The sequence below is a fragment of the Macrobrachium rosenbergii genome, chromosome 1 (assembly GCF_040412425.1).
Source record: "Macrobrachium rosenbergii isolate ZJJX-2024 chromosome 1, ASM4041242v1, whole genome shotgun sequence".
NCBI classification, from domain to species: domain Eukaryota; kingdom Metazoa; phylum Arthropoda; class Malacostraca; order Decapoda; family Palaemonidae; genus Macrobrachium; species Macrobrachium rosenbergii.
The window spans coordinates 56,528,484-56,553,484 of NC_089741.1; the positions used below are offsets into that span (position 1 = coordinate 56,528,484).

At 35.5% G+C, this 25,001-nt stretch overlaps 2 protein-coding genes across 2 annotated transcripts in view; one reads left to right on the top strand and one right to left on the bottom strand.

Annotated features, from left to right (window-relative positions):
- Positions 1-20,748, bottom strand: part of LOC136838669 (bumetanide-sensitive sodium-(potassium)-chloride cotransporter-like) — a 96,023-nt gene extending 75,275 nt beyond the window's left edge. Inside the window, exon 1 of the mRNA XM_067104059.1 lies at positions 20,471-20,748. The gene's annotated coding sequence lies outside the window, so the exon portion shown is untranslated. The remainder of the gene's footprint in view (positions 1-20,470) is intronic.
- Trxr1 (Thioredoxin reductase 1) overlaps positions 1-25,001 on the top strand; it is an 84,520-nt gene that overhangs the window by 883 nt on the left and 58,636 nt on the right. The window contains exons 2-3 of the mRNA XM_067104096.1: positions 9,187-9,247; positions 23,006-23,181. Of these exons, the coding sequence (XP_066960197.1) occupies positions 9,187-9,247; positions 23,006-23,181 (237 nt within the window). The remainder of the gene's footprint in view (positions 1-9,186; positions 9,248-23,005; positions 23,182-25,001) is intronic.

The window sequence follows — 25,001 nt, forward strand, 5'->3', positions numbered from 1 at the left end:
TCGACATTTCATCTGTGGTTAGGTTAGGTAAGGGTAGTTTTAGTTAGGTCATATTCCTACAGAGATGTCAACTACAGTTGATTTGTACTGCAGGTCAGACCTTGTTGCCCCCGTTTTCATTGTTTTTTTTTTTTTTTAATAAAACTCCTTCAAAGAGTTTAACAATAGCTATGGGCGGACCTGAGAATGTTGTGCAATTACAACCTCAAAAGTTCAAGTTAAGATGCAATACATTATTACCATAAAGCAAATTCTTGTACAGTACTTTTAATAATTTATTCGTATTTTTATCTATTTATTAGTTTGTTAAATAACTTTTTTCTGATAACTGATCTCTTCAGTATTATGTATTTTTTTTTTTTTTTCAAATGAACACCACATTCTTTGGAAACTTTAGTTTCAAGTGGACCTGTTCCATATGAATAGGGTTCATCCCAATAATAATAAGTGTGATAGTGAGAAAACAATTTTTTGTCATGGAGGTTGGAGGGAATACAAAACTGGAGTGAGATTCGTGGGCTTATTCAAATGTAGGGCACTTGGTCTTCCACCTAAATTGACAATGGGTGTTGTAGTCTATTTCATGTGTGAAAATTCATGGATGCATTTCAGCTCCACATTTCTTATCCAAATTCTACCTTAACCATGGTTTCCCCTACCTAGCCTAGGGTGCTGTAATCATAAATGGAAATACAGGGGTGCATCCTTTCTTTTGTGTTTATTGTTTACAACAAAGTTTTATTCATCTGTGTTGATTGCTTGCAGCAAAGTTTTATTTCAGCAGCAGGAGGAGATGTAGTCTGTGTTTACTCAAGGCATTTATTGTACAGAGCAGCCCAAAACAATTTAGAGCAAAATGGAATATGGTAACTACTGTATTCAGATATTCAAGTGGTGTGAGAATACATCCAAAATGTCTCATTAAGAAATAGTGGCTAGGTTAGCCTAGGATATGCTATCTCTAGGCTACATGAAAATCCTTCAGCAACTCCAGGCTAACCTATAAAAAAAAAATGCTTAGGCCAGAATCTAAAGAAATAAGAATTACTATATTTAACTAATTATTCATGACCAAGTAGCAGTTGCAGTAAAACAAGATATCCTAAGATGTTGGATGTAATGCACAGTCTGTAACTGTAATGGATGCTGTATTAGTACAAGTTTAAATAAAAAAAAATTAAAACATTGACTAGAAAACAATTAATGTTGAGTAGTATTGCACTTGTAAGTGCAGTGCTAGCTCACTTCACATTTGCTGGACTCCCTTGCTATTATATTTTCTGTTGGCACTATTTTCAATGTACAGCACATAATGTACAAGTTACCCTAGAATATTGATTGGAAAACAACTTCAGTACATCTTTTAGTGCAGTACCTTAGGAAAGTAATGACACTTTCCAAAGTGGATATCTGTGTATCCATACTTGAAGAAAGTATCCTTTGTGGCTGTTGGTACTGAGGAGGATTCACCACCTTAGAGTTTGCAAGTGACCTTAAGTCATAACTCGCTGGTATAGGCAAAGCTAAGGCAGGTGGCTTTGACATGACAGAATAGTTTGGTTTAGAGGTGTGATAACAGAACAGTTCTGGCAGGTGTACTGTATTTGGCTATGGGTCCAGCATAGAAGATAGGTAATAGGATAACCTGATGGCAACAGACTTCGATGCAGTGGGGGCCAGTACTAAAGAAAAATGTAAGCCTACTCTGACTGGAGGATCACTATTGTTAAAGATTGTTAATATGGCCCTAGCAGTAAAAAGGGACCTGACCAAGGTATATCTTAACCCATTCCATGTCCTAAAAAGAATGGTCAGAAAATTCAATGAGGATGTTAAGTGCATCTCGGACCTTGTTCAATATGGGCATAACATGACTAATATGATTCCCTTTGTCATAGTCATCATGACAGTCAGCATCTTGCGTACTGTATTTTTTGCTTTACAGTACGTGATATGAAGGTTTGTACTTTGGTATCAAAATCCAGTTTATAACACAATAAGTTTATAACAAAATCATTATTTTTATACTTGGTTTCAGTACAGGGTAATACTGTGCTGAACATATGTATGATGCCGGATTCTATAGACCGAATAATTTTTTCCCCCCCTGTTACAGTACTGTATGAAAAAAATTAGCAAAATTTATTAAAGGCAGTTAGTTATACATTGTAATGTACAGTATGGATACCAATAACATTAAAATGAAATTTTATGTGGTGATAGGTCCCCGACTAGTTTTTTTTTTTTTTTTTTTTTGCAAACTTTTTCATGGTAACATTAATACTACAAATTTTGAAGCAATAACAACAACCGACTAGTTTGCTTTGTAAGTTCTTCAGCACATAACTGTCTTAAAATTGCTTGATGTTCTACAAGGTGCTCTTCAAAACCCATATATACTGCACAGTTACCCTTGACCTTGCCCACCCAGTAGCAAGATGGTCAAGAATATCCAACTTATGGGCAAGGGCAACCTTTTTTTCTGTGTAGGAGTTGGCAAAGGTCATCCAGGGAGAAGGGTAACAGAAATTGATGGCTGATGCTCTTATGATGCAGTTTGGAATAGAGTTCGAGACCTGATGAACTTGACTATTGGAGACCTTGATATCATTGTTGCAGTTTGATTTATTTTATGTAGTATGATTGGGCTGCATCAAATCAAGGTAATCAGTTGCTTTGAATACGGATTCCCCTTCTTTGTTCCCCTTCTTCACTGTCCTTATTTATAGCAAGTTAGACAAATACTGTTTGTAATCTCTTCGTCCTCATCTGATATCCAAGATCACCTTCATCCATGACAAGCAGATCCACAACAGCCTTCTAAGATACTCTATCTTAAGGGATGTGATAAAGTTACCCGACTTGAAACTTGCAGAATCACCAGTGGTATCTCATTCTGAAACTTGTTCTAGCCTTTAACCAATATTACTATCTTCACTTCCTATGCTTTAGTCCTGCAGTAAATGGCAGCCAGAAGATCAATAATTGGCTTGAGTTTTAGAGCATCCTAGCCTAACTATAATTTTACAAGAAGACAGGATTCCCTTGTCCATTGCCTGGATGTGTGACATTATGTTGGGTTGCCAAAAAAGGTAATGTAGTAACTGGCTATTGTCGCTTATTACTACAGTCTCGCTTATTACTACAGTCATAAGGGTGCTTTAAGTCATTGTCAAGCAACAAGATGACTTGGACTTCTGGAGTACAATGGTTGTATAAACCAGTTACAGAAGATCTTCACATTAAACCATGCATTGTTGCTGTGAAGTGACAGATTGCCAGCAAATTGTCTAAAACATAGTGAAGGCAGTGAGAGAAACAAGCTTACCACAACCATAGGCTATACATAAAGCACTTTTTCTTTATATTACATTTAGGTTGTCTTGCAAGCCTTGGTATTTTGTAAGAATTTGAAATATGCCTTTGCAGTTGAGATAAAACATGCTATTAAACCTCACAAAAAAGGAATGACTGATAGAATAAGTAGGTAGTGTTATGTGGTGGAGCATTTGATCTTGGAATATCTAAATGCAGAAGGCTGATCAGCAATTAACAATTCAATGAACATCTTGACGTTATGCAACAGTTTAAAGATGAAAGTCATCTGAGGAAAACCAGATTTGTGAAGAGTATTCAAAACATAACAGTTACAGAATGAAAACATTTCCTCAGGGAAATACTGATATATCTTGTTTAGAACTCTGGTATAGTGGTAAACTCTTTGTGAAGAATGGGTGGCTAGCCTTTGCTACACTTTTTTAAGTCCCTTCCCACTACAGAGAATCATAGCTTTAATTCTTAAAGGCAAGTAGCAATATTTTAACATTCCAAGTATCAGCAACCATTTTGTTTCCCATTTTCAGTTTTTTCTCAGTGGGTGACATTTCCAGGTGTATATGGAGGTGCTGTGCAGAATGACACAAAGGGCGTATTTAGTTTTTGGCTGTATGCTCTAAACATCATCAGTCAGTCAGTCAAAAGTTGTAACGTGCAAGACTGCCACAAACATTTCATTCATTGTTTCAGTTGTTCAAGATATCCTTCGTTGGTTGAGGATCATTTTGGGATTATGCATAAGTCATTTTGTTGCTAAGCTTATTTTGAGAAGGGGCCCCTATCACCTGCTTGTTGGGGGGAAATCTTTGGTAAGGTTGCAGTGATTGTTGCTGAGGTTTTGGTGATAGTAGTCGCTACTCTGTGTCTATGTTGTAATACCAGTCTCCCCGCCATATTTGGAAATTCATTTATCTTCTAAAGTTGCTGCTCAATTCTCCCCTCTTTGTCATATTCTCCAATGCCTCTCCTGTAATGTGGCATTACAGGTACTGAAGTCTCGAATAATTAAACATTTACAATTTACATAGTGAATTGGTGTGTTGTGTTTAACTGTATAGTCAGTTTTTTCTGGTTTCCTGTTGATTTGTAAGGGTAATGGTAATAGAGTACCTGTATAAGGTTTTTTCTGTAAACATGGTTTAATTCCAAGTAAAGCAATATAATCACTCTGGAAGTTATTTTTTCTTATGGCTTAAATATATAATTCGAATTTAGCTGATATAAATTTCAAATTTAGATGATGTAACTGATTGAGCAAGGGAAGGTTTTAAAGTATGACCCCTAAATACAGCAGACAGTAAAAGGATTGCAGGAGAGCTATAATATAGAATGTAATCTTAGTCTGTAAAGCTGGGAATTAAAATACTTGACCTTGGTTCATTCAGTAAATGTGTTTTGGGGCTATTTTATGCAAGGTAAGGTCAGTATCCTTATGGTAGTTTGTATAAGAATGTATAAGAATATGCTGTTTGCATTATTTGTATTATATGGTAGTTCACAACTCTGAAGCTTTTCCATTAAGGGTAGTGGGGGGCTTGGCTTAGCCAGGGAGGGGGAAGGGAGCTTGGCTTTATCGGGTGTTAAACCAATAGTTCTTTTGGGATGAGGTTTCTAACCTCAAGGTATTCCTTATCCCAAAATATGACCTGCCACTGTTGATTGACTGCCAGGTAGGCAATTCTTTACATAGTTAAGCAGTGGCACAGTGAGGTTTTCAGGAAGTGGCCTAAGTGGTAGTAGCGTGCCAGCAGTTGATTAGGAGGTAGAAGAGTGTAAGTTTCTGATGTCCCAGTTTTAACTGCTTATTATCTTGGAAATTGGTAATAAACTTAGGTTAATGTAGTGTTATTGGTATTAACCAGTTTGATATATATCACGCATCTGTCCGCATGAAGTTTAGTGTACAAAACTGCGCAGATTTCACTTATATATTCGGTACAGTAGGGGCTGTGGCTTTGGTAGCCATCAGTATACAATATAAACTTTCATTTGTTGCTATGCTGTACATCTTTCTTAGTTATATCTGTTAATAAGAGACTGAATATAAAGTAGCACTGTTATTGGGTAACGTATCCAAAATAGATGAGATAATTGGGGTAGTATCTTAGCGCCAAAGGGATATAGCCACAAATGCAATACTCATTCCATTGGTGATTGTAAATTGGTTAGAGAGGGCGATTATGTAATCTGTTGCATATTGGTGTTCAGAATGGTTAAGAGAACACAAACTAGCTCTCTGCGTAGTAGTAGTTAGACATTTTAAAGACTAAAGTAGCATTTTTGACAGAATATCCTTTCTTATGAAAAATAATTAAGAACCTATTTGGGTCAGAGTCACTCGCATAACTGTGTTACACTTGACTGTTTAAGAACCGATCACTTGATGTTGATTTGGTATTTGTGGCTCCCAAGTAGTCAGCTTAAACAACTCGGGTAAAAGGAAGTTAAATCATTATTGCCAAATTTACACCAAAGAGTCCTGTATAGTATGGAAGGTGTATGTGCTACAATGGTGTTCTAATAAAAGTAACATAGACTATACTAGGTGTGAGTCACTCCACAAGTTGGGCATTTTATATGCTTTGCAAAATTTTGCTGCCAGAAAGTCTGTATATTCTTCCAATAAATCAGTTTTGTTACTGTTGTTTGACTCGGTTTAGAACGTGAATAACTGCTAGTTCATTATTCCAATCGTTTTTTTAGATGCTTAACTTAAGGTTTTGTGAATCTAAAAGTGTAACTGTTGTGCAACCACCAGTAGGTTAATACGGTGTTGGGTAATCATGTCGAGCTTTTGTAATATCCTGTCTTTCTTATCAGTTTTATGTACTTAATTTTATCCATAAATACCGTGAGTGAATATATTAAATTATAAAACTTACAGAAGCTATTATCTCATTACACTGAAAACGAATGATTACATTTAAATATTTTAATGAAAGATCGTTGTGATATGGTTACATTGTGCATTGGTAATCAAACAGCAATGAAAGATCCAACTTTTTATGCCTTCAGTGCGTGAATTCATTTGAATGGCGTCAAGTAACTTGCTTCTAGTACTTACTTGGCAGCTGAGGAACAGAATTATTACGTAAACAATATCAGAGATTTTTTAAACTTATAAATTTTTCACTGATAGTTGTAGGCGGTACTGACCAGTGTTGCTGTATGGCTGTTTGAATTGCAGATTGTTTACTTTACACGATGTCACTTCCGATGTTATTAATAACTTCGGCATATTGCTTCTTTGAAATCATGTGTTGTTTTTTTGGTGAATTTTCATCGTTAAGTCAGGTTTTGGGAACAGTTTTTCCATGTGAACGAGCCCTGAATTGCGTCTTTTGCTGTGACAGAAGGATCTTGTATTTCGTCATAAAGTCTTGCGTTTTTCAGTGTGTTGTATTTTTAGTATTTATCCGTTTTGTTAATGCCCGTTATTTATCCATTGCTTGAGTAGTTTTTTCTTGATCAGCATACATAAATTGATTAAACTACTTTGCTAATCCTAAAAATTAGTTACGAAATCTCAGTGCGTACACAGTACAATACAACAGTTAACAAAGTTTGCCAAATTTTTTTATAATTATCTGAAGCGAATTTATAAAGCCCAACTTGGGGATTAAAAACTAATATTCTCGAAGATGGGGTCATTATGGTTTATCCGTTCAGAAACTTATGGATGGAGGAAGGAGAATTCTTAGTGTTTAAAAATGTTCAAATAGAGTATTTGTGTGGTAGACGAACCTACAGATATACTGTAGATCGGTGTAAATTACACACCCTGCCCTGGAGAATTTTAAAAGGATTGGAGTTTTGTTTTAAGGTTTGCGGCCGATGCTCATTGCTGAATATCCTTTGTGGTGATGGTGTCATTGTACCGCGCATAATAGCTGTTCCTGCAGTTGTGTATTAGTTCCCGTATGGTAACATTTGGCGTATATTCTCTACTGTTCTTATTGCATTTCAAGTATATTTATCGCTTTGTAAACCAAATGTAACCCGTATATCTTTACTTGTGGTGTTTGTATGCATGTCGGTCTTCTATGACATTGCAGAATTTTTCCCTTTATCTGGGAAGTCTTGCGTACCGTCTGCGACTAACGACCTTCATACCTGCCCTTGGGGGAATTGTACACGCCATCTTTAAGGTTCAGCCATAACCGTACATGCCAGAGAAAAGGTTTAGGCAAGAAATCTCGTGTAGTTTGTGTGCTTGGTTTTTTTCATATTTTATCACCTAAGATGGCCTTCCGTACACGCTAATTTTGAATGTATCCGTTCGGTGTTGCGGGATGAATTTTGCTCCATAACCTCCTGATTGCATCTGTCTTTCGTTATGTAACACGTATTGTATTGAAACTGAACTGTCATAGTTCTTTACGCAGTTGAAATAGTATATATAAATATATATATATATATATATATATATCATATATATATATATATATATAAATGAATTATATATAGTATATATATATATATATATATATATATATATATATATATATATATATATATATATATATATATATATATATATATATATATATATATATATATATATAAATGTGTGTGTGTGTTTGGGGTTTGGGGAATGTACTTGATTCTTTTAATGCCAACGAAAACACTCCACGCCAGCTTACCAACTTGCTCATTTAAGTCGTTTAAGATGGGAAAGAAGGTTGGGGTTGCGGGGAGACATTATACGTGGAGATATCCTTCACAAATTTTTCATCGTCACTCTTCGTTGATAGTTATTTTAAAGAAGTGAAAATCCACTTTTTATGTTGCATGCAATTACCTCTTATCCTTGGGAGCTAGGTAATTTTCAGATATTGATGCAGGACGCCATATAGGTTTGGAGCTCTTATTTTGTTAATGCATAACAATTAGGCTCCAATTAGGAATCTTCAGATATCGATGTTAAAAGTGGTCGCAAGTTTGAAGGAGTCGATGCCGTCGCACCAAGAAGACATGTGACTTCTGTTTATAATGTGTGAAGTTGTTGTAATCGATATGTGACGAGATACTTTCTATTTGCTATTTACTGGGACAGAAATGCCAAGTTACAGGTTTCTGTTTACTATTTACTGGGACAGAAGTGCCAAGTACAGGTTAGAATTAGGTATGGGGATAGTGAAATGTTCACGCTTGTAGAGTGCGTGCACTTGTCATCATGAAGTGGTGTGCACTTGTCATTGTGAAGTGGTAGCTACCTTCCTTTCCACATTTTTTTTTTTAGAATTTATATCTTTGATCATCAGGTAACTGGACAGATATGTATGGTCTTTGGAAATTGTTTACTTTCAGATTGTCAGCCAGAAACTTCAGATGGCCGTCACTTCATTTGTAGTTGGACGTCTGTCATTTAAAGTTGCCATATTTTTGCTCACTTTAGCTTAAGACAGTAAACAATACCCATCTTTGTGTAGTATATCAAATGAGCCCTGATCCTGCTAGGCAATAGCGAGAGAAAGAAGAAGTCATTGATCACAAGTCCTAGGTTAGTGGAAAAGAAGCAAATTAATAAGTATTTACATAATGTCTTGTGCGTGACTTGACCCAAATTCCTTTCTGACTGTTTACCATTTATTGTTCAGAGTCGTCAGCAGAGGTGCATGCTTCGTGAATCTTGCCTTGAGCTGAGGATCATAATGCCAGTTCTGTTTCGAACTGTTACATGTTTGAAAAATGCTTCCATTTGATGAAATTTCAATAAGAGGATCAGGTATTCCTGATAAGTTATCTTAGCTATGCACTGGTGTTGTAAAATAGTCAGTGTAATAAATTCAAAAGTGGATTATAGAGCAATTGGTCGGTTATTGACCTTTTCTTTGTTCCTCGTTGCAGGTTAAGACTCTGTTCAAGAGTTTGGACGTCGAGTATACAGCATTGGAACTAGATCAGATAGGTAAGTGTTTTTTTTTTTAGCCTTGTACGTTAATATATCCCATATGTAATATGCATACATAGTTATTACAGTATATATATATATATATATACATATATATATATATTGTGTGTGTGTGTAACCAGACCACTGAGCTGATGAACAGCCTCTCAGCTGGCCCGAAGGATTAGACTTATTTTACGTGGCTAGAACCAATTGGTTACCTAGCAACGGGACCAGCAACTTATTGTGGAATCCGAACCACAATATACCGAGAAAGTCAATTCTATCACCAGAAATAAATTCCTCTAATTCTTCATCGGCCGGCCGGAGAGTCGAACGCGGGCCTAGGAGATTGCTAGCCGAGTACGATATCGACCCATCCAATGAAGAACTGTGTGTGTATGTGTATGTGTGTATGTATATGTGGATGTATATAATGTGTATGTGTGAGCACATAGAATTTATCTTGTGTGAATCGCATTAGATCGGTAAATGCCATTAAAGATGTATGTACCATAAACATCAAGTTTTGTGTTCCGAGAGAGAGAGAGAGAGAGAGAGAGAGAGAGAGAGAGAGAGAGAGAGAGAGAGAGAGAGAGGGGCAGGCTAGATGAACTTTAACCTTATTGTGTACTGAAAAAAAGAAATTGCTGAGAAATAGTTGTCATTGTCTAGTTGATTATGGTAGTGAAAGTCAAGTTTGTTTATGACTTGTATTATTGCAAGGTTTATTTCTCCAAAAACAGTAGGGGAGTAGTTTAGAGTTTTCTGGAGAATGCCTGCTTGCTGTGTTCGGCTTTTTTGTTTTCTGTTGTTAAAATGGTAAAAAAGTGAATCTGTCTACATTCACTACTATTTATAATATGTTTCAGCCAGCTTCATTTTGAATTACAAGGCGGTAGCTCGATTATCCTCCGAAAACCAAACGATTATTTGATAACGCTGGCCAGGGTCCAAACAGATAGGCATGCGACTGCATGACATCATTTTATCAGATATTCACGACCACTTTCCCTTGTGATAAAGCGGAAAGGCGAACGTGTCTGAACATTCCTACCAAACCTTAATAAGGTTCATTCCTTGTGTGTTGTCAAATTCGACAACGCTACGAATGACGACATCAGTTTCAATCGTCTACATTGCACTTTACTTGACTGAAGTGACATGTCTTCGTTTCATGCAAATCCTAATAAAAAAAACTGTGTGATATATCAAAATTAATCCCTTCAAAACAGAAACATTCCGTATTTCCCAGAGTTCACGCGTTACGGAACTCATAACACTGACTAGACTAGTATTTCAGCACAACTTACCACACCCGTTTCCTTTCTTCACGGATACTTCGAATTGTATAACGTCAGTGAATGTCACAGGTATTCAAATTTTATTGTTTTAAACCAGTTGGGGGAAATTTGAATACCTCTGACATTCATTGACGTTATACAGTCTGAAGTATCCGTGAAGAAAAAATGGTGGTAAGCTGGTATTGAAAATACTGGTCACAGTCAAAATTATGAGTTCCGTAACGCGTGAACTATGGGAAATCCGGAATGTTTCTGTTTTGAAGGGATTAATTTTGATATATCACATGGCTTTTTTTTATTAGGTTTTGCATGAAACGAAGGCACAAGTTACTTCAGTCAACTTCGGTTTCAATCGTCTACATTGCTCTTAAGTCGTCATTCACACACAAGGAATGAACCTTATTAAGGTTTGGTAGGAAAGTTCAGACACGTTCGCCTTTCCGCTTTATCACAAGGGAAAGTGGTCTTGAATATCTGATAAAATGATGTCATGCAGTCGCATGCCAGACTTATCAAATAATCGTTTGGTTTTCGGAGAAAAATCCAGCTAACGCCTTGTAATTCAAAATGAAGCTGGTTCAAATATTTTATAAATAGTAGTGGGTGTAGGCGGATTCATTTTTTACCATTTTGTCATTTTTCAGTTTTTCTAATCGTTTCATGTTAAGGAAACAATCTTTGGGGTTTGCAAGGCTCCAATAAAATGCGAACTGTTGTTGTTTTGATGTTGAAATTAAATGAGTTATTTATATGATGTATTCAGCCTTTTCCAAGGGGTGTAACCATTTCACCGAGTCATTCCTTGACCCCTAGTGCTAGGTGTAAAGATTCCTCTTTGAATTAGAGGTGAACAGTGGATGAAAATCGTTGAAGAGAGTTGAGGGTTAGAAGTGGAGAGAGCAAAGGCAATGAAAAGTAATGTGAGGGAGACATTGCAGCTAAGCTGGAGAGACTCTACCTTCCTGCTAGGGAACATAAGTAATACTCACGCGATAAGTTTTGTAAGGGACTCAAATATAATTCATGGCAAGTGACATTCATTCGTGCTGCAACCACTTCTATGTATCCTGTCATTGTATCCATTTAGAAATGGTAAGTATGTTAATCCCCATTGTAGTTATTGCTAACTACCAAAGGCCACTTGATTTGTACATGAATAATATTACGTGCAAAGGAATTCTGCCGGTTAACGGTAAATGTCAGGACACTCGCGGATGTTTACAAAGAGGAAAGGAGAACGTATGAAATCTAGAACTACATGTATGTAACGGGAATCTTACCCACAAAATAGTTCGGTTACCTTCAAAATGTGAATGTCTGGAAAAGTCATTTTGGCAGCTGTCTTAATATTTGCATGGCAAATAACGCCTAATTTGACAGACATGAAAGCTTTGAGGTCATTACTTTTACATTTGTTTTATTAAAGCAACATAAATGAGAGAAGAAGCCTGCTTCGGTATATAAACACGACGTGATATCATCAAAGGCATTGCTGAAAGATCTATTCGAGTGATATCGTATAAAATAAAGGTGGTCATTATGCTCCCTCACGTATGCCATATCGTGTTGGTGGTGGTTGTGGTTTGTGGAATTCCCCCCTTACGGATGTTGGGAGCTGTCACTTGTCGAAGAAAGTTTCGTAATAGCCTATTCTTGATGCACACCTTCACAGCCTCAAGAACGTCTCCAGGTAAACATCGATTTCTGTATGCTGTGCAATCTGTTGTTTGATTAATTGATAGTCGTTGAAAGGTCATGAACTTTGGCATTTTGCTGTGCACTAAGGACTAAGATCTAGAGTAGATACTGTCACTAAATAAGGGCTCTCTCTCTCTCTCTCTCTCTCTCTCTCTCTCTCTCTCTCTCTCTCTCTCTCTCTCTCTCTCTCTCTCTCTCTCTCTCTCTCTCTCTCTCTCTCGGGCTATATATCACATAACAAATCTCGAATACGTTCTATCATATCTTGGAAAGGAATGTTACAGATACGGTTCGTTAAAATCTTTGTTGATCTTATCAGTGAATTATGTAGCAGATGTTAGCGGAATGCTGGGGTGGTGGAAAAGGAAGAAATAAGACAATGTATACAGCCATGTGATGAAAACCAGAGGTCTTAGTTGAGGCAATCCTCAGCTTACACGAGGGAGACTATTTAGTCAGATTCAGTTCACTTTCCCACCTTTGTATAGTTAACTTAAGCTTTTAATATATATTATATATCTCATTGTTCGTGTCATGTGTACTTAATTTATTGTATACACGTCACGGCCAATGACCCTAGACAACGTAGCCTCCTTATCGAGCCGATCAGAGGCAAGAAATGAAAGAGAAATGGAAAGCTACAGTTAAGTAATATATTATCTCTTATAATGACTGTTGACATAGATATTGAATACTGATTATGGTAGTTTGCATAAACGAGCCCTCGCTAGCACAAGCCCGTTCAATCCAACACAATAATGTGAAGCAAAGCAGATAGAGAATTCCGGACCTTGGCATTAGATTTCTGCCCTCTAGCCAGGGGTTCAAACTTGAAGCCGAAGCATATGAAGCCTTAGTAATCGGAATGAAGTTAATTATTTTACACCAAGTTTGTAATTTGTAGAAATATTAGTTTAAAGGTTGTGATCTGAATCAAATTTGAAGTAAACAAAACACTCCTACGCTGATGGGTTGATTTATTTTCATTTACCAGTATTGAAAAATTGATGTGGAAAGCGCAGAGGAAATGTATTTGGTTTTAGAGAGGTTAATTGTACAGTACTAATTTGTTAGATCCCCCGGTAAGATTTGCTCTCGAGATCAGAATTGGTGTGAGAACGAGAAGAGAGTGTTGACGAAGACAAATGAAGAAATGAATGAGGATTCTCCCAATGATAAGTGAAGTTGAAAGGTGTAGATGACAAAGAACTGAACCCAGAAGATTACCACTAGAATCGTAGCAGGAAGCTTTTTAACCTTGATAGTTTTTGTTTGCGGTGTCTCTGAAATGTCATAGTGACCTTTGTAATATTCGTGGTTGTCATTTTGAATCGGAGCATCGTTATTCACTCAATATGTGTGCGTGTTGATGTCTTGACATTGAACGAATCGCTGCTGAACCAAGATTTCGATATCATTGCCTTCGTATTCGTTAGTGCACGAGCAGAACGATTGGCTAGTCCGTGTTATTTAAATATAACAGTGAAAATTTTTTGAAGTCCCACTAAATCTTAGCCTTCACCTATTACGTAGTTTTCTAGGATTCTGTTTTAGAAAACCGAGTAGATTTAATACTCCTCAGTTTCTATGAGTTTTTATCTTGGCGACGCCTAAAATGTGGAATATTTTGCCTAGTGCATTTGTGGAATCTTCTGATCACCAAATATTGAAACGAGGAGAAAATTCGTTCCTGCTTTCTGCTGACATCTCTTGAATTTTAGGTGTATCGGTTTTATTATCGTTTCCCCTCATATTTATTTATCACCTTTCGTGTAACTTGTCTCTGTCTGCAGGCCGATTTTCCCTTGTGGCCTACGTGGATTTATAAAAAGAAAAGGTCAGAAAGATCACAGTCGAAGAAAAATCTTTGTATCACCCTAAAGAATATTGTAATATTAGCCGTACTGTTTTAGAGACGATCTTTTGCAGTTCATTGAAAGACCTCTTAGGCATTTGAAGAGCTCTAGCGTAATCAGATGCGGTGTCGGGCACTTCTCGGTTTTAACGTCCATGCGTAAGTAAATTTGTCGCATTCAAGAATTTTGTTAATTTAGCCTCTGATATGCTCATTACCTAACTTTTGTGTTTTTAATATTTCTGTACACTAGTCCGTGTGGGCCTAGCACCTAAGGTTAAATTTACATTTAGTCCTGATGAATTCATATTCCGAGCTTTCATAAGTTTTACATTCTTCATCGATTTATCATGTTTTCTCGGAAAGATAAGGGCGTATCCTGGTTTTGTGTGTGAGAGTTTTTTAAAGTCAGGTATTAAAAGTTCCTACACTTCCTTGAACTTCTTATTCTGATGTGGTCTTGTAAGTCTATAATTTTATCCTTATTCATCGGAATGTAGTCGAGAAAATCTTTTAAGGATATCAATGGAGTTCCTGGTATTTCATTGTTTCTTCTGTAGTGACCTTGACATGTGACACGTAATGGCCTTTAATTTAACTGCGATCATAGAAATGAACACCTCACTGATTACGACCTGATAAAAGAATTATTTGGTTCAGTGGTATCGTTCTATCACGAACTTGCGTGATGATAAGCGACGCTCGTTTTGAAGCACGTTATTGACTGCTCGATGCCTCGAGTAAAGTTGATTTTGGGGATTTTTTTAGTCAGTGATAAGTAAAAAGTTTATCTTCACGAGTTCCAGTCCTAAATTCTTATCTATGCGCATCCTGAGAATTTCTAAGAAATATTAAAAAACTTTTATCAATATTTTTCAAAGGCTTAACATTGTTTATTGTCTGGGCTTTAGCGGTTTTATAAGCACGTAGTGACTGGCACGATGCTGTTTCCACACATATTGGAGATTGTAAAGGTTATTTAAAGAAATTTCGTGTCAGGTTCGAGTTTCTGGGTAATTTTGACTAATTGTTCCATCAAGATGTAAGCGCCTCACGGGTATATATTAATACAAGTATTCCTTCACAAATTGCTCCTGCTGCGCTCTCACATGATTTCCACTGGTGTGTTTGTATGTGTGTGTGTATGTATGTATATATATATATATAAATATATATATATATATATATATATATTATATATATATATATATATATATATATATATATATATATATATATATATATATATATATATTGCTTGTATATATGTATATATGTATATATGTATATATAAATATATGCATTTATATGTGTGTATATATATATATATATATATATATATATATATATATATATATATATATATATATATATATATATATATATACAATATATTCCTTCTAATATTTACACAGTCGTTACTGCACAGAACATTATACACCATCTACCCCATCCATTAAATCTTTAATTCGATTGTATTGTTAGGGACAGACGAGCATGATTGCCTGTTGACCTATTAATTCTGACCACAGTGTTTCATCTTCACCTTGATTTTTCTTGGGTTGTGCAGAATTATTTTTTCTTAATGGATTTTATTATGAATTTGTGACAATTTGCATCCAAGTTAAGTTTTAATCGAAAATGTATTATCATTCTGTTCATAACCTTGTTTTCAGCAAGATGTCCGTGATCGTACTCGAGAGTGTTCCACTAACGTTATGTTAAATAATTCTGTTGCCACACCTACAAGGATACAGTTTCAATTCGATCCGCTCTCTTTGCTCAAACATACTTATTTTTCTCCGCTTCGCCCTGCATGGATTTATCGCTCTCCGCGTTAGGTGACGAAAATCGTTATTTTTTATGCGCCTTGAAGGAAACGCAGGCGATAGTGTGAAGACTTGTTTTGAAGTTTCTCTCCTTTGGATTCCCGTATGTGACCTTGAGTCGAGCTGGTATCAGGGTATGCCTGCGTGGCAGTGGTTGGAAGCTGACGGATAAACAGCATTCAGAATATTCTGCTATGTTGTAGTATGTGGTCGTATGCTTGAAAATCATTTTTATTAAAGTGTCATTATATATATATATATATATATATATATATATATATAGTGTGTGTGTGTGTGTATTTTTATTCTTTCTCTTGTTTGCTAAAAAGGCATTGACTTGACCGTTCAGTTGGTCTTTGCATATAAATAAAGTATGCCATGCATATGTGCGTGTCTTATTTAATATTTTACAAAGAGAAAGCCTTGATTAATATCTTAGGTAATGAAGGAAACACTTTGCAAGAGAAATGAAAAATGGAGTATTTTTTCAAATAACAGAAATATTTCTGTTCGTTATTTGTTCAGACCTTTGGGCGGATCCAACTTGGTTTTCGTCAATGCGTTAGCATCTTGTTATCAACACATTCTTGTCTTTTTATAGGCCCGCTTCTCAGTCCTTTTGACCCATTGGGTAGCCCAATTTATTTGTTAGTTATATTTCATAGTTTTCTGTAACTTTTTTCATGTTGTAACTTTTTAGTGTAATGATATGTGATTTGTCTGAAATTCCCCAAGTTTTCACATTTCTCTTTAGTTCTTGTGGGAACTCATTTTAACGGGAAAGGGGTTTTCTGCCTCCAATTTGTTTTGGTGTTAATGGCTTTTTATTTAATTAACCACAAGTCGCATCTGGGTTCTGTTGCTGTGACCTTTCTTACACCTCTGGAATTTCCGTCGATAGATTGATTGCTGGTGTTCGTTCTATAGCAATATCCCTTGGATTAAGAAAGAGAAGGCCTGTTCACAGTTGACCCCCAGTGCGACTCTCTCTCTCTCTCTCTCTCTCTCTCTCTCTCTCTCTCTCTCTCTCTCTCTCTGTCGTGAAGAAAGCGTGGGCTGCCCCTTGCATTAGGTTTAAATGGTGGGAATTCTTTCCTAGAATGCCAGGGAATGTAAAGGGAAAGTCCCGTGGGTGAGGCCCCCCCTCCCCATTTTTTTTTTAGCACAGAAAACCCATATGAAGAAACAGGCATATTTGTACGGTAACATGATACGTATCCTGTTAATTCTTGATGTTTCAAAGAAAGAAAACATAATAATAATTACGAAATGGCATCACTTAGTGTGATACTGCGTGTTTGTTGACAATTTGAAAGCCTTATGTTTATTGTGGATGTTTATCATGGTTTATAATGTTACGATAATGATTGAGGAATGAAACAGAAGTGTTATGTATATAGGATTACTGGTTATTTATCGCACTTACGTTTTAAGGCTAAATCTCTGCCTTTGTTTCTCTTTTGCGTTACAGCCTTGGATATATTGTTTATTTCTGCAGAGTCGAGGGACCATAGTTTTTATCCCATCCGTATGTCCGTCCGTCAGTATGTCCGTCACGCTTTGCTTGTCTCAGTTGTTCCTCCAGGGTTGAAGGGATCCCAGTAGAGTTGGGTAAGAAGTAGACCATCATGCATAGACGTGCATGAATCTATAATATCGACTGTCTGTATGTCTGTCTATCACTCTTGCCTTGTCATCGCAGCTCCTTCCCAGTCGAAGGGCATTTCTTCCCCCAAATTTGAAGGGATTTCTTTCAAACTTAGTTTCGACGGTAGAACTTTGTACATAGTGTTCATAAAGGGAGGTCGTATGTCTGTTTGCCTGTCAGTGTGTTTGAAACATTTACCAACTGCCTTACATAGTGAAATAGATGACAGGTTTTTTACTTGGGTCATAATGCCTATATGTATGCGAAGGAAGACTGACCATCTGTATGACTGACTGTCAGTGTGCCTATCACACTAACCTCGTTAATGTTAACGTGCATTAGATCAGACATTGACAGCCTTTTAGCTGACTTTTCACCGTGACCAGCCTTTCACCGTGACCTCGGGCTGCATGTTTTCAGTAGAACATCATTTGGTTGCATAAAGTATTATGCCAGACAAAATCAATAGAATAACCAGTGTTAAAGAAATTAAGTTACTTTGTAAATGTTCATCACTGAGCTTTGATTGGGATTAGACTGTGTCTGTGTGTGTGTGTTTAATTCGGGAAAATAATTGTTCGCTAAATGCGTCCGAAAATGAAAATAAATGATCTTGCTAATCTCTGAATTTGCGGGTAGTGTTCTTTCGATAAGACTTGTAATAGTTAGTAGAGTTGGGGAATTCACGCACTTGAGAGTCACTTCATTGGAATTCGAGCAATTCTATCTTAAGTATTTGGAGAAAAGACTCAACATTCACTTGAAATGGAGACTAAACGGCAAGGAAGTAAGGTTCTTGTGAACTAAGATCCTTAGATGTCACTGAATTGCTTGTTGAGTAACAGAAGCTGTGTTCATACTTTTATGAAATAGGAAGTGGAAAGTTTAACTTTATCCCTATTGCCTTTCTTGGAGCCGAAGATCGTTTGAAATACTAACGTGCTTGTAGAAATCGTGAACAAGCTGACTTTTGCCTCGCAAATTTCACGTTGAACTCATCCTGAAAGAAAGTTAAATCCATAGGTAGGAAAAGTTGAATCACGATGCCAGTGCTCATATCGAAGTTTCCTGCATGTCCCAGAAGTAAAAATATCATCTTTCAGACTGAAATTGTCTCAGAATTTTCACTACTTATCCACTGTACTTATCAAGGATGTCATATTGAGTCAGTGTCTTCCAGGAAGTCTGAATTGATGGTTGAGACCTCTTGGCTCTTGTGAATTGATGGTTATTGAGACTTCTTGTCTCTTGTAGTGATTGAGAGCCCGTAACTTTTAAAGTGGACACGTGAAATAACAACGGATGTGGCATTTAAAAATTTAGTAGATATGGCACTCAAATTCTGCAAATATATTATGCAATGAAATTCGGTGGCGTCTTTCCTTTGTGTGTACTCTGAAAACCTGGCGTTTTATCTAAGAGATAAACCCAGCCTTACTTGCACCCACATTGTTTTAACACTGTTTCTTATGGTTTGGAAGATTACATTTGCTCAGCATTTTCACCTGAAAAATATCACCTGTCGTTGTTCCTAGCATTGTTTGTAGTCCGAGCGTTTCTTCAGTGACATTAAAATTGATTTCAACGCCACACACAAACACAAAGTTTAGCCACATCAGTTCTTTATTAATGACCAATGTTCTGCGGCACAAACACAGTCAGTCTCTTTTTCTCAGGACAGAATTTCAGCAACGGGTTGTAAGTATTCTTTCACAGATTCACCCTTACTATAATTTTATTTTTAATGTTGGTTAATTTTCTCAGACAAAATGCTGCTAGCTCGCGCAATATTCTCCTTTTGGTTTTGTTTCTTAGGGGAAAATGTTTTCTGGACCACCAAAGCTTCTTTCAACTTTCCCATCTGGTTCTTTTACTGAACAAAAGATTGTTGGTACTGTAATATCTTTTCAGACTTTTTCTAGAACAGAAACTGTTTAAAAATCGATATACAGTTCATACTTTCCATACCAGAAAAAAAAATATTCGTCGTCCTGCCCTGAAACATTCGACATTCATCCAGCAACTTACATTTCTTTGTCATTGTTGGGTGTGCATATTCACGTTAGTTTACGAACCAAAAACACATCTTCAAACGACCGCGATTACTAAAGGTGCATGGAATGGCATGTGGGAGGAGAGAGGCTAGTAACGTGGCTTGTTTTTTGTGCCGTATAGCTGCAGTTAAGCGTTTGAAAAGTGCCTTTACATAGATGAAAGATAAAAAGAATAAAAAATCCTTTTATTTCACGATTAAGAGATATTTTAAACAATTTCTAAATCCCTAGGCTAAGCCAAGAGAGTAAATTCGAACGCAGCGTGCATTGGTAGGCCGACGTAGCGTATTGTGACGTGAGCAGACTAAATGTGGATATGTAATTGCTGTTTCTTTGTAAACTTATTTTATCGTAACACAAACTAGTGTGAAAACTTCAAGTTAATATCTCTAACGAGTTTCAGTTATCGTGATGATACAGTAACTAACAAACGAACGCAGCTGAAAACACAGCTGCTCACTGGTTCTCGGCCGGTAAATATTCCCTTCACTTTGAATTAAAACATTGCAGATACCTTAGTTTCCAAAAAACATTTCACAGATGCTCGCTGTTTTGAAATATTAGACTCGAGTCACAATGTGATAAGCAGAAACGTTTATGCCTAATTTCCAAGCAAAAAGTATTAAGATGGTTGTGTGTGCATAAAAATAAAGAGGTAATTAGCGCCAACTCGTGACTAAAATAAGAATGACAATTGTATACAAGGTGATACTCTTATGTTAATATAAGATAAATTACGATTGGACGACCATACAAGGGCGTTTGAACACCAAGTTGGTGTTTGCCCATGGATAGTATAAGCGACAATAGAGTATTTTCCCAAATAGATCTGAAACAAAATTGTCGAACTTACCTTAGGAAGAATGATAAGTGTCGTCAGTCCCATCAGTCGAGATGATGTTTAATGGTTTTTTGGAAGTAGGGGCTATGTAGTGCTTAGCATTGCTCTCAGAATACTGGTTTCTGTAAGAATTTAAATCAAACTTGAAGTTAACGGAACTTACGTTTATAGCTTTGTAAGACTGGCTAACATCAGTAGAAATTTTCGACAAGTAGAGCTTTAATTTGTACGGTCCAAGAACAGATGTGTCTCAGAACTTGGCTGATGTTAATATACTACCCATTTTCACTGAATTTGGATTAAGTTAACTCCAATAATATCTGTGTAATCAGTAATATCTGAGTAGGTCATATTTTAAACGTGTCAGGTTTCAAAGGTGATGATGGAAATAGGACCATTTGGGTCAGCCTGGACCTGTTTTATCAGTCTTGTGGAGAGCCATTGGGCATTTAAGAAGCTTGATTGATTTTACCTTTGCTCTTGTGAGTCATCCTTGAGTAAAAAAGAACAAAACTGCTGATCTTAGATTTGTGTCACTGCCCTAATTGAACAAGAATCCAATTCTTTGTTGAAGTTGTGGTTACTATCTACTGCTGAGAGAGTACTTGATTTGAATGAGTATTTGAGTGTTTGTATCCTGAAATTGTCACTATCACAACAGGAATTTTTATTCTTGAAAGGGATTGAGATTAGGGTATCTGTCGAGGAGATTAATTGAATTCATAAATGTATATATAAAAAATTACAAGAGATTATGAACCAGTTTTTTTCTGCTGTCTTCTGACAAAAAGTGATCACAGTGATGTACTTACACTTGAGTGATATTTTTCTAAGAAAATCTGTCCTAATTATAACATGTTTTTTTTTTTTGCAGTATACATTTGTCAAATTTGATAATCTGATATTTATGACATTTTTTATGATAATAGGAGTCAAATTTTATGAAAAAAAAATATTTATGAAATGTTTATATTTTTGTCATAGGTACTTTTCTTTTGCCATGTGTAGGGTGTAACAACCATTATTTTTATTTTGGCATAGTACTCGGAATGCACACTAAAAATATAAAATATTTTTATTTTTGGTGCAAAAATGGTGTACAAAGTGCAAGCAAATCAGGTTTTATACTCTTCAGAACTGTAAATATACTGTATAGCCATCTAATAATTACACTTATGGAATATTTAATATATTCTATTGTAATTGGAAGGTATCTAAATTGGGAGCTTATGGTAAACTGTAAAGCAGTAAAATAGTACACTAGAGTTGTTCATTACTTTCAAGATTGATAGAATATGTATGTTAGATATCAGCAATCAGTGTTTTTTATGAAAAAGCAAATGAAATACTGTATTGGAAAAATGAAAAAAACTATCACACAGTAAAAAATCTATAGTTCAACCTGACATATTTATGGGAGAAGGTAATCAAAGGTATGCATATGTTTGGCAAGGTGATATAAACTAAACATTTATAATATGGAGTTTCTATTTATATGAATAGATGTCGAGTTTGAAAGGGGGCCTGCAGATGCCATGATTATGTAATTTCAGATTTCAAGCTTGTGGTTGAAGGTATTTGCCTAAAATTTGTGCATGATATATTTTTCAACCAATGTTTGTTAAGTAGCTGTAAGGAAGCCAAAACATTGACTTGTAAGCACATGTAATTCATATAATTTTTTTTTTTATAAATTTGAACAAAAGTTGATGGCCGGACAGCTATTTCTTGAGACATTTGTAAATTCAGTAGATATGTTAGGCTATATGAAGGTTTCATTGAATTTCAATCAGTTAGGTGTGCTAGAAACTATGGTAGGTAGGGATTTGTTTTGGGTAGTAGCACTTCCAATTGGGAAATCACAGAAAATTCTATAATGATCTAATATGAAATATGCTTGCTCTTGCATTGAAAAAGTAAAAATCTAGAACTTACTGGCAAAGGCATTCAAATGTCTATTTTCTTGTAGGTATTTACTTTTGTGTTGATTTACATTGTTATTATAAATTTAAAGTTGCGAAGTAGTGTGTTGATCTTCAAAATATTTGGGGCTAAAAAATAAGGTAAAACATAGTTCAGAAGGGCAGTATTGTATGTTGTATAATGAATTCCATTTAGCAGTTTAGTCACCAAGGGAGAAAAGGTAAGGTTGCTCTATTATTACACGTCTGAGATAAACAAATGAGGATTGTGCTGGTTTGTGACATTAAATGCTCTTATATTTTTAAAGCCTTGAAAAGAGAAGAATAAGGTATATCAAGGTGTGTGATTGTTAGTAAAAGTAGAGGGATTAGAGAATGTGAACATCAGATGATCTCCAGATTAGTGATTTGAGATGTATGTCACTGGAATGCTTTAAATGTCTGCAGTGCAGGAGAGTAACTATTCCAGAAAATACAGAAATTTTAAATAATCATTTACAGTGTTAATTTCGGGAGAACGAATGAACCTTGTGTATGAAGACAGCAACTACTAGTACTTGAACTTATTTATCTTATGTAAGTCAGATTTAAGTCAGATTTCACAAAGATTTTTCTTCTTTTACAGACAATGGTTCTGAGATCCAAGCTGCTTTAATAGATAAATCTGGCCAGAAGACTGTGCCCAATATCTTTATTAATGGTGAACATCTTGGTGGTGCCGACAAAACATTTGAAACTTACTCAAAGGGTGAATTACTCCCTCTTATAAATAAAGCCAAACATAGCTATGACTATGACCTGGTAAGTGATGAATATACGTAATTGTTGTATGTATAGTGAACATTTTTATTTGTGCAAGACATGTTATCCAAATGTGCAAAGGTAACAATAGAAACTATTTTTGGAAGCAATAATCTTTAGATTAGTGTTCATCCTTTTCTTAAGAATTTTAAGGAGGTTAATTTTCAATCATTTTTTAGACTTTTCAGTAATTTGCAAAACAAGATACTTAACCTAGACCTGTATTAGAAATTCTTCTGGTTGTTTTGAACTTGAAAAGCATACCACAGACATCTGCCTGAAATGTTAATAATCTTTGGCATTAAAAACTTTTGTGAGCTTTCATACTTGAAGGTATGGTATTTAGATAAACTGTCCAAAAATATTACCTTTACAGTTTTTCAGGCTATACATTTTAGTTTATACAGTAAAACATATGTACACTATACAATAAATTGCTCTATAATTGAACCCTTGGCTGTCATTTTGGTGCAGTAAATTTATGCATGTTAATTGTAAAGGTGTTCTTGTGCTTAATGGATGAAACGGTAGAACAAGCTAAGTGGTGTTAGTGTTTTCATGACTTTTGGAGGTTTTATTGTACTGACCGACCACACTTCCAGTGGAATAGTATTATGTCTATTAGCACTAGCACTAGAAACGTTCTTTGAATCCCTGGCACTAATTATTCAAGAATTTTTGAAGGGTTTTATTGTATTGACCGACCACATTTCCAGCGGAATAGTATTACTGTATGTCTATTAGCATTTGCACTAGAAACATTCTTTGAAACCCTGGCACTAATTATTCAAGACAAATTCAACGCAAAAAATATGTTGCAAATACTGTAATATGCACAGAACCTCACATTTGAATTCGCTGCCAAGAACTAATGCTACCACGCAACCAAATGCTGGAACTGTAACATCATGTACTATGACAATATTTTTTTTTTTTTTTTTTTTTTATACTAAAACCCCATGATAATGTGATTAAATTGATCATTAAAAATCTACAATTATGTCAATAACTTGTATTATTTGTAAAAGTTAAAAACATTGACTTTTGAACACCTGAGCAGTGCTCTTCCCCAGAGTTTATGTTGAAAATTATGCTCATTTTTAATGTAACTTTTTGACATTTAAAGCTTCTAAGTAACTTTATTTAGTGCATATGTTTGTTATATTAATATATGCTGCACAGGTATATTTTTTTGTATATTTTAACATTTGTTTTTTATTTTAATTGGCACTTTTCTCTAGATTTATGTATTTTTTATGGATGATTTAACACTGGAACTATGTACGTACAATTGTATAGTACATATAGACAGATGTCTTGCAAGCAAGACTTTATTTTTACCATTTTTAAGTTTTTGAATTTTATACCATACCTTTTTTTAATGTTATTTGGCATTTTATTGGTTTCTTTTTTGTATTTTTGGCATTTTATTGGTTCCTTTTTTGTATTTTTGGCAATTTTTTTTTATAAACAGATGTAAGTTGATTTTTATTTTTCCCTTTATGTTGAAATGACTTAACTGGGGATATTACCGTGAATGTCTGTTAAGGGATGTTAGATGTAAGTTGATTTTTATTTTTCCCTTTATGTTGAAATGACTTAACTGGGGATATTACCGTGAATGTCTGTTAAGGGATGTGCCGGTCGCCGAATTTTGAGGAATTATCAAATTTCAGTTAGGGCTTTTCAACTGTTTTATGCGTAAATAAACATATCTTGAAACAATATTGCAAAAGAAAGAAATTTTAGATTGGTTTATTGACAATTTTGTTCATCATGTGTATGGCATTGTGAACCACAAATTGTACATACACTGCTTT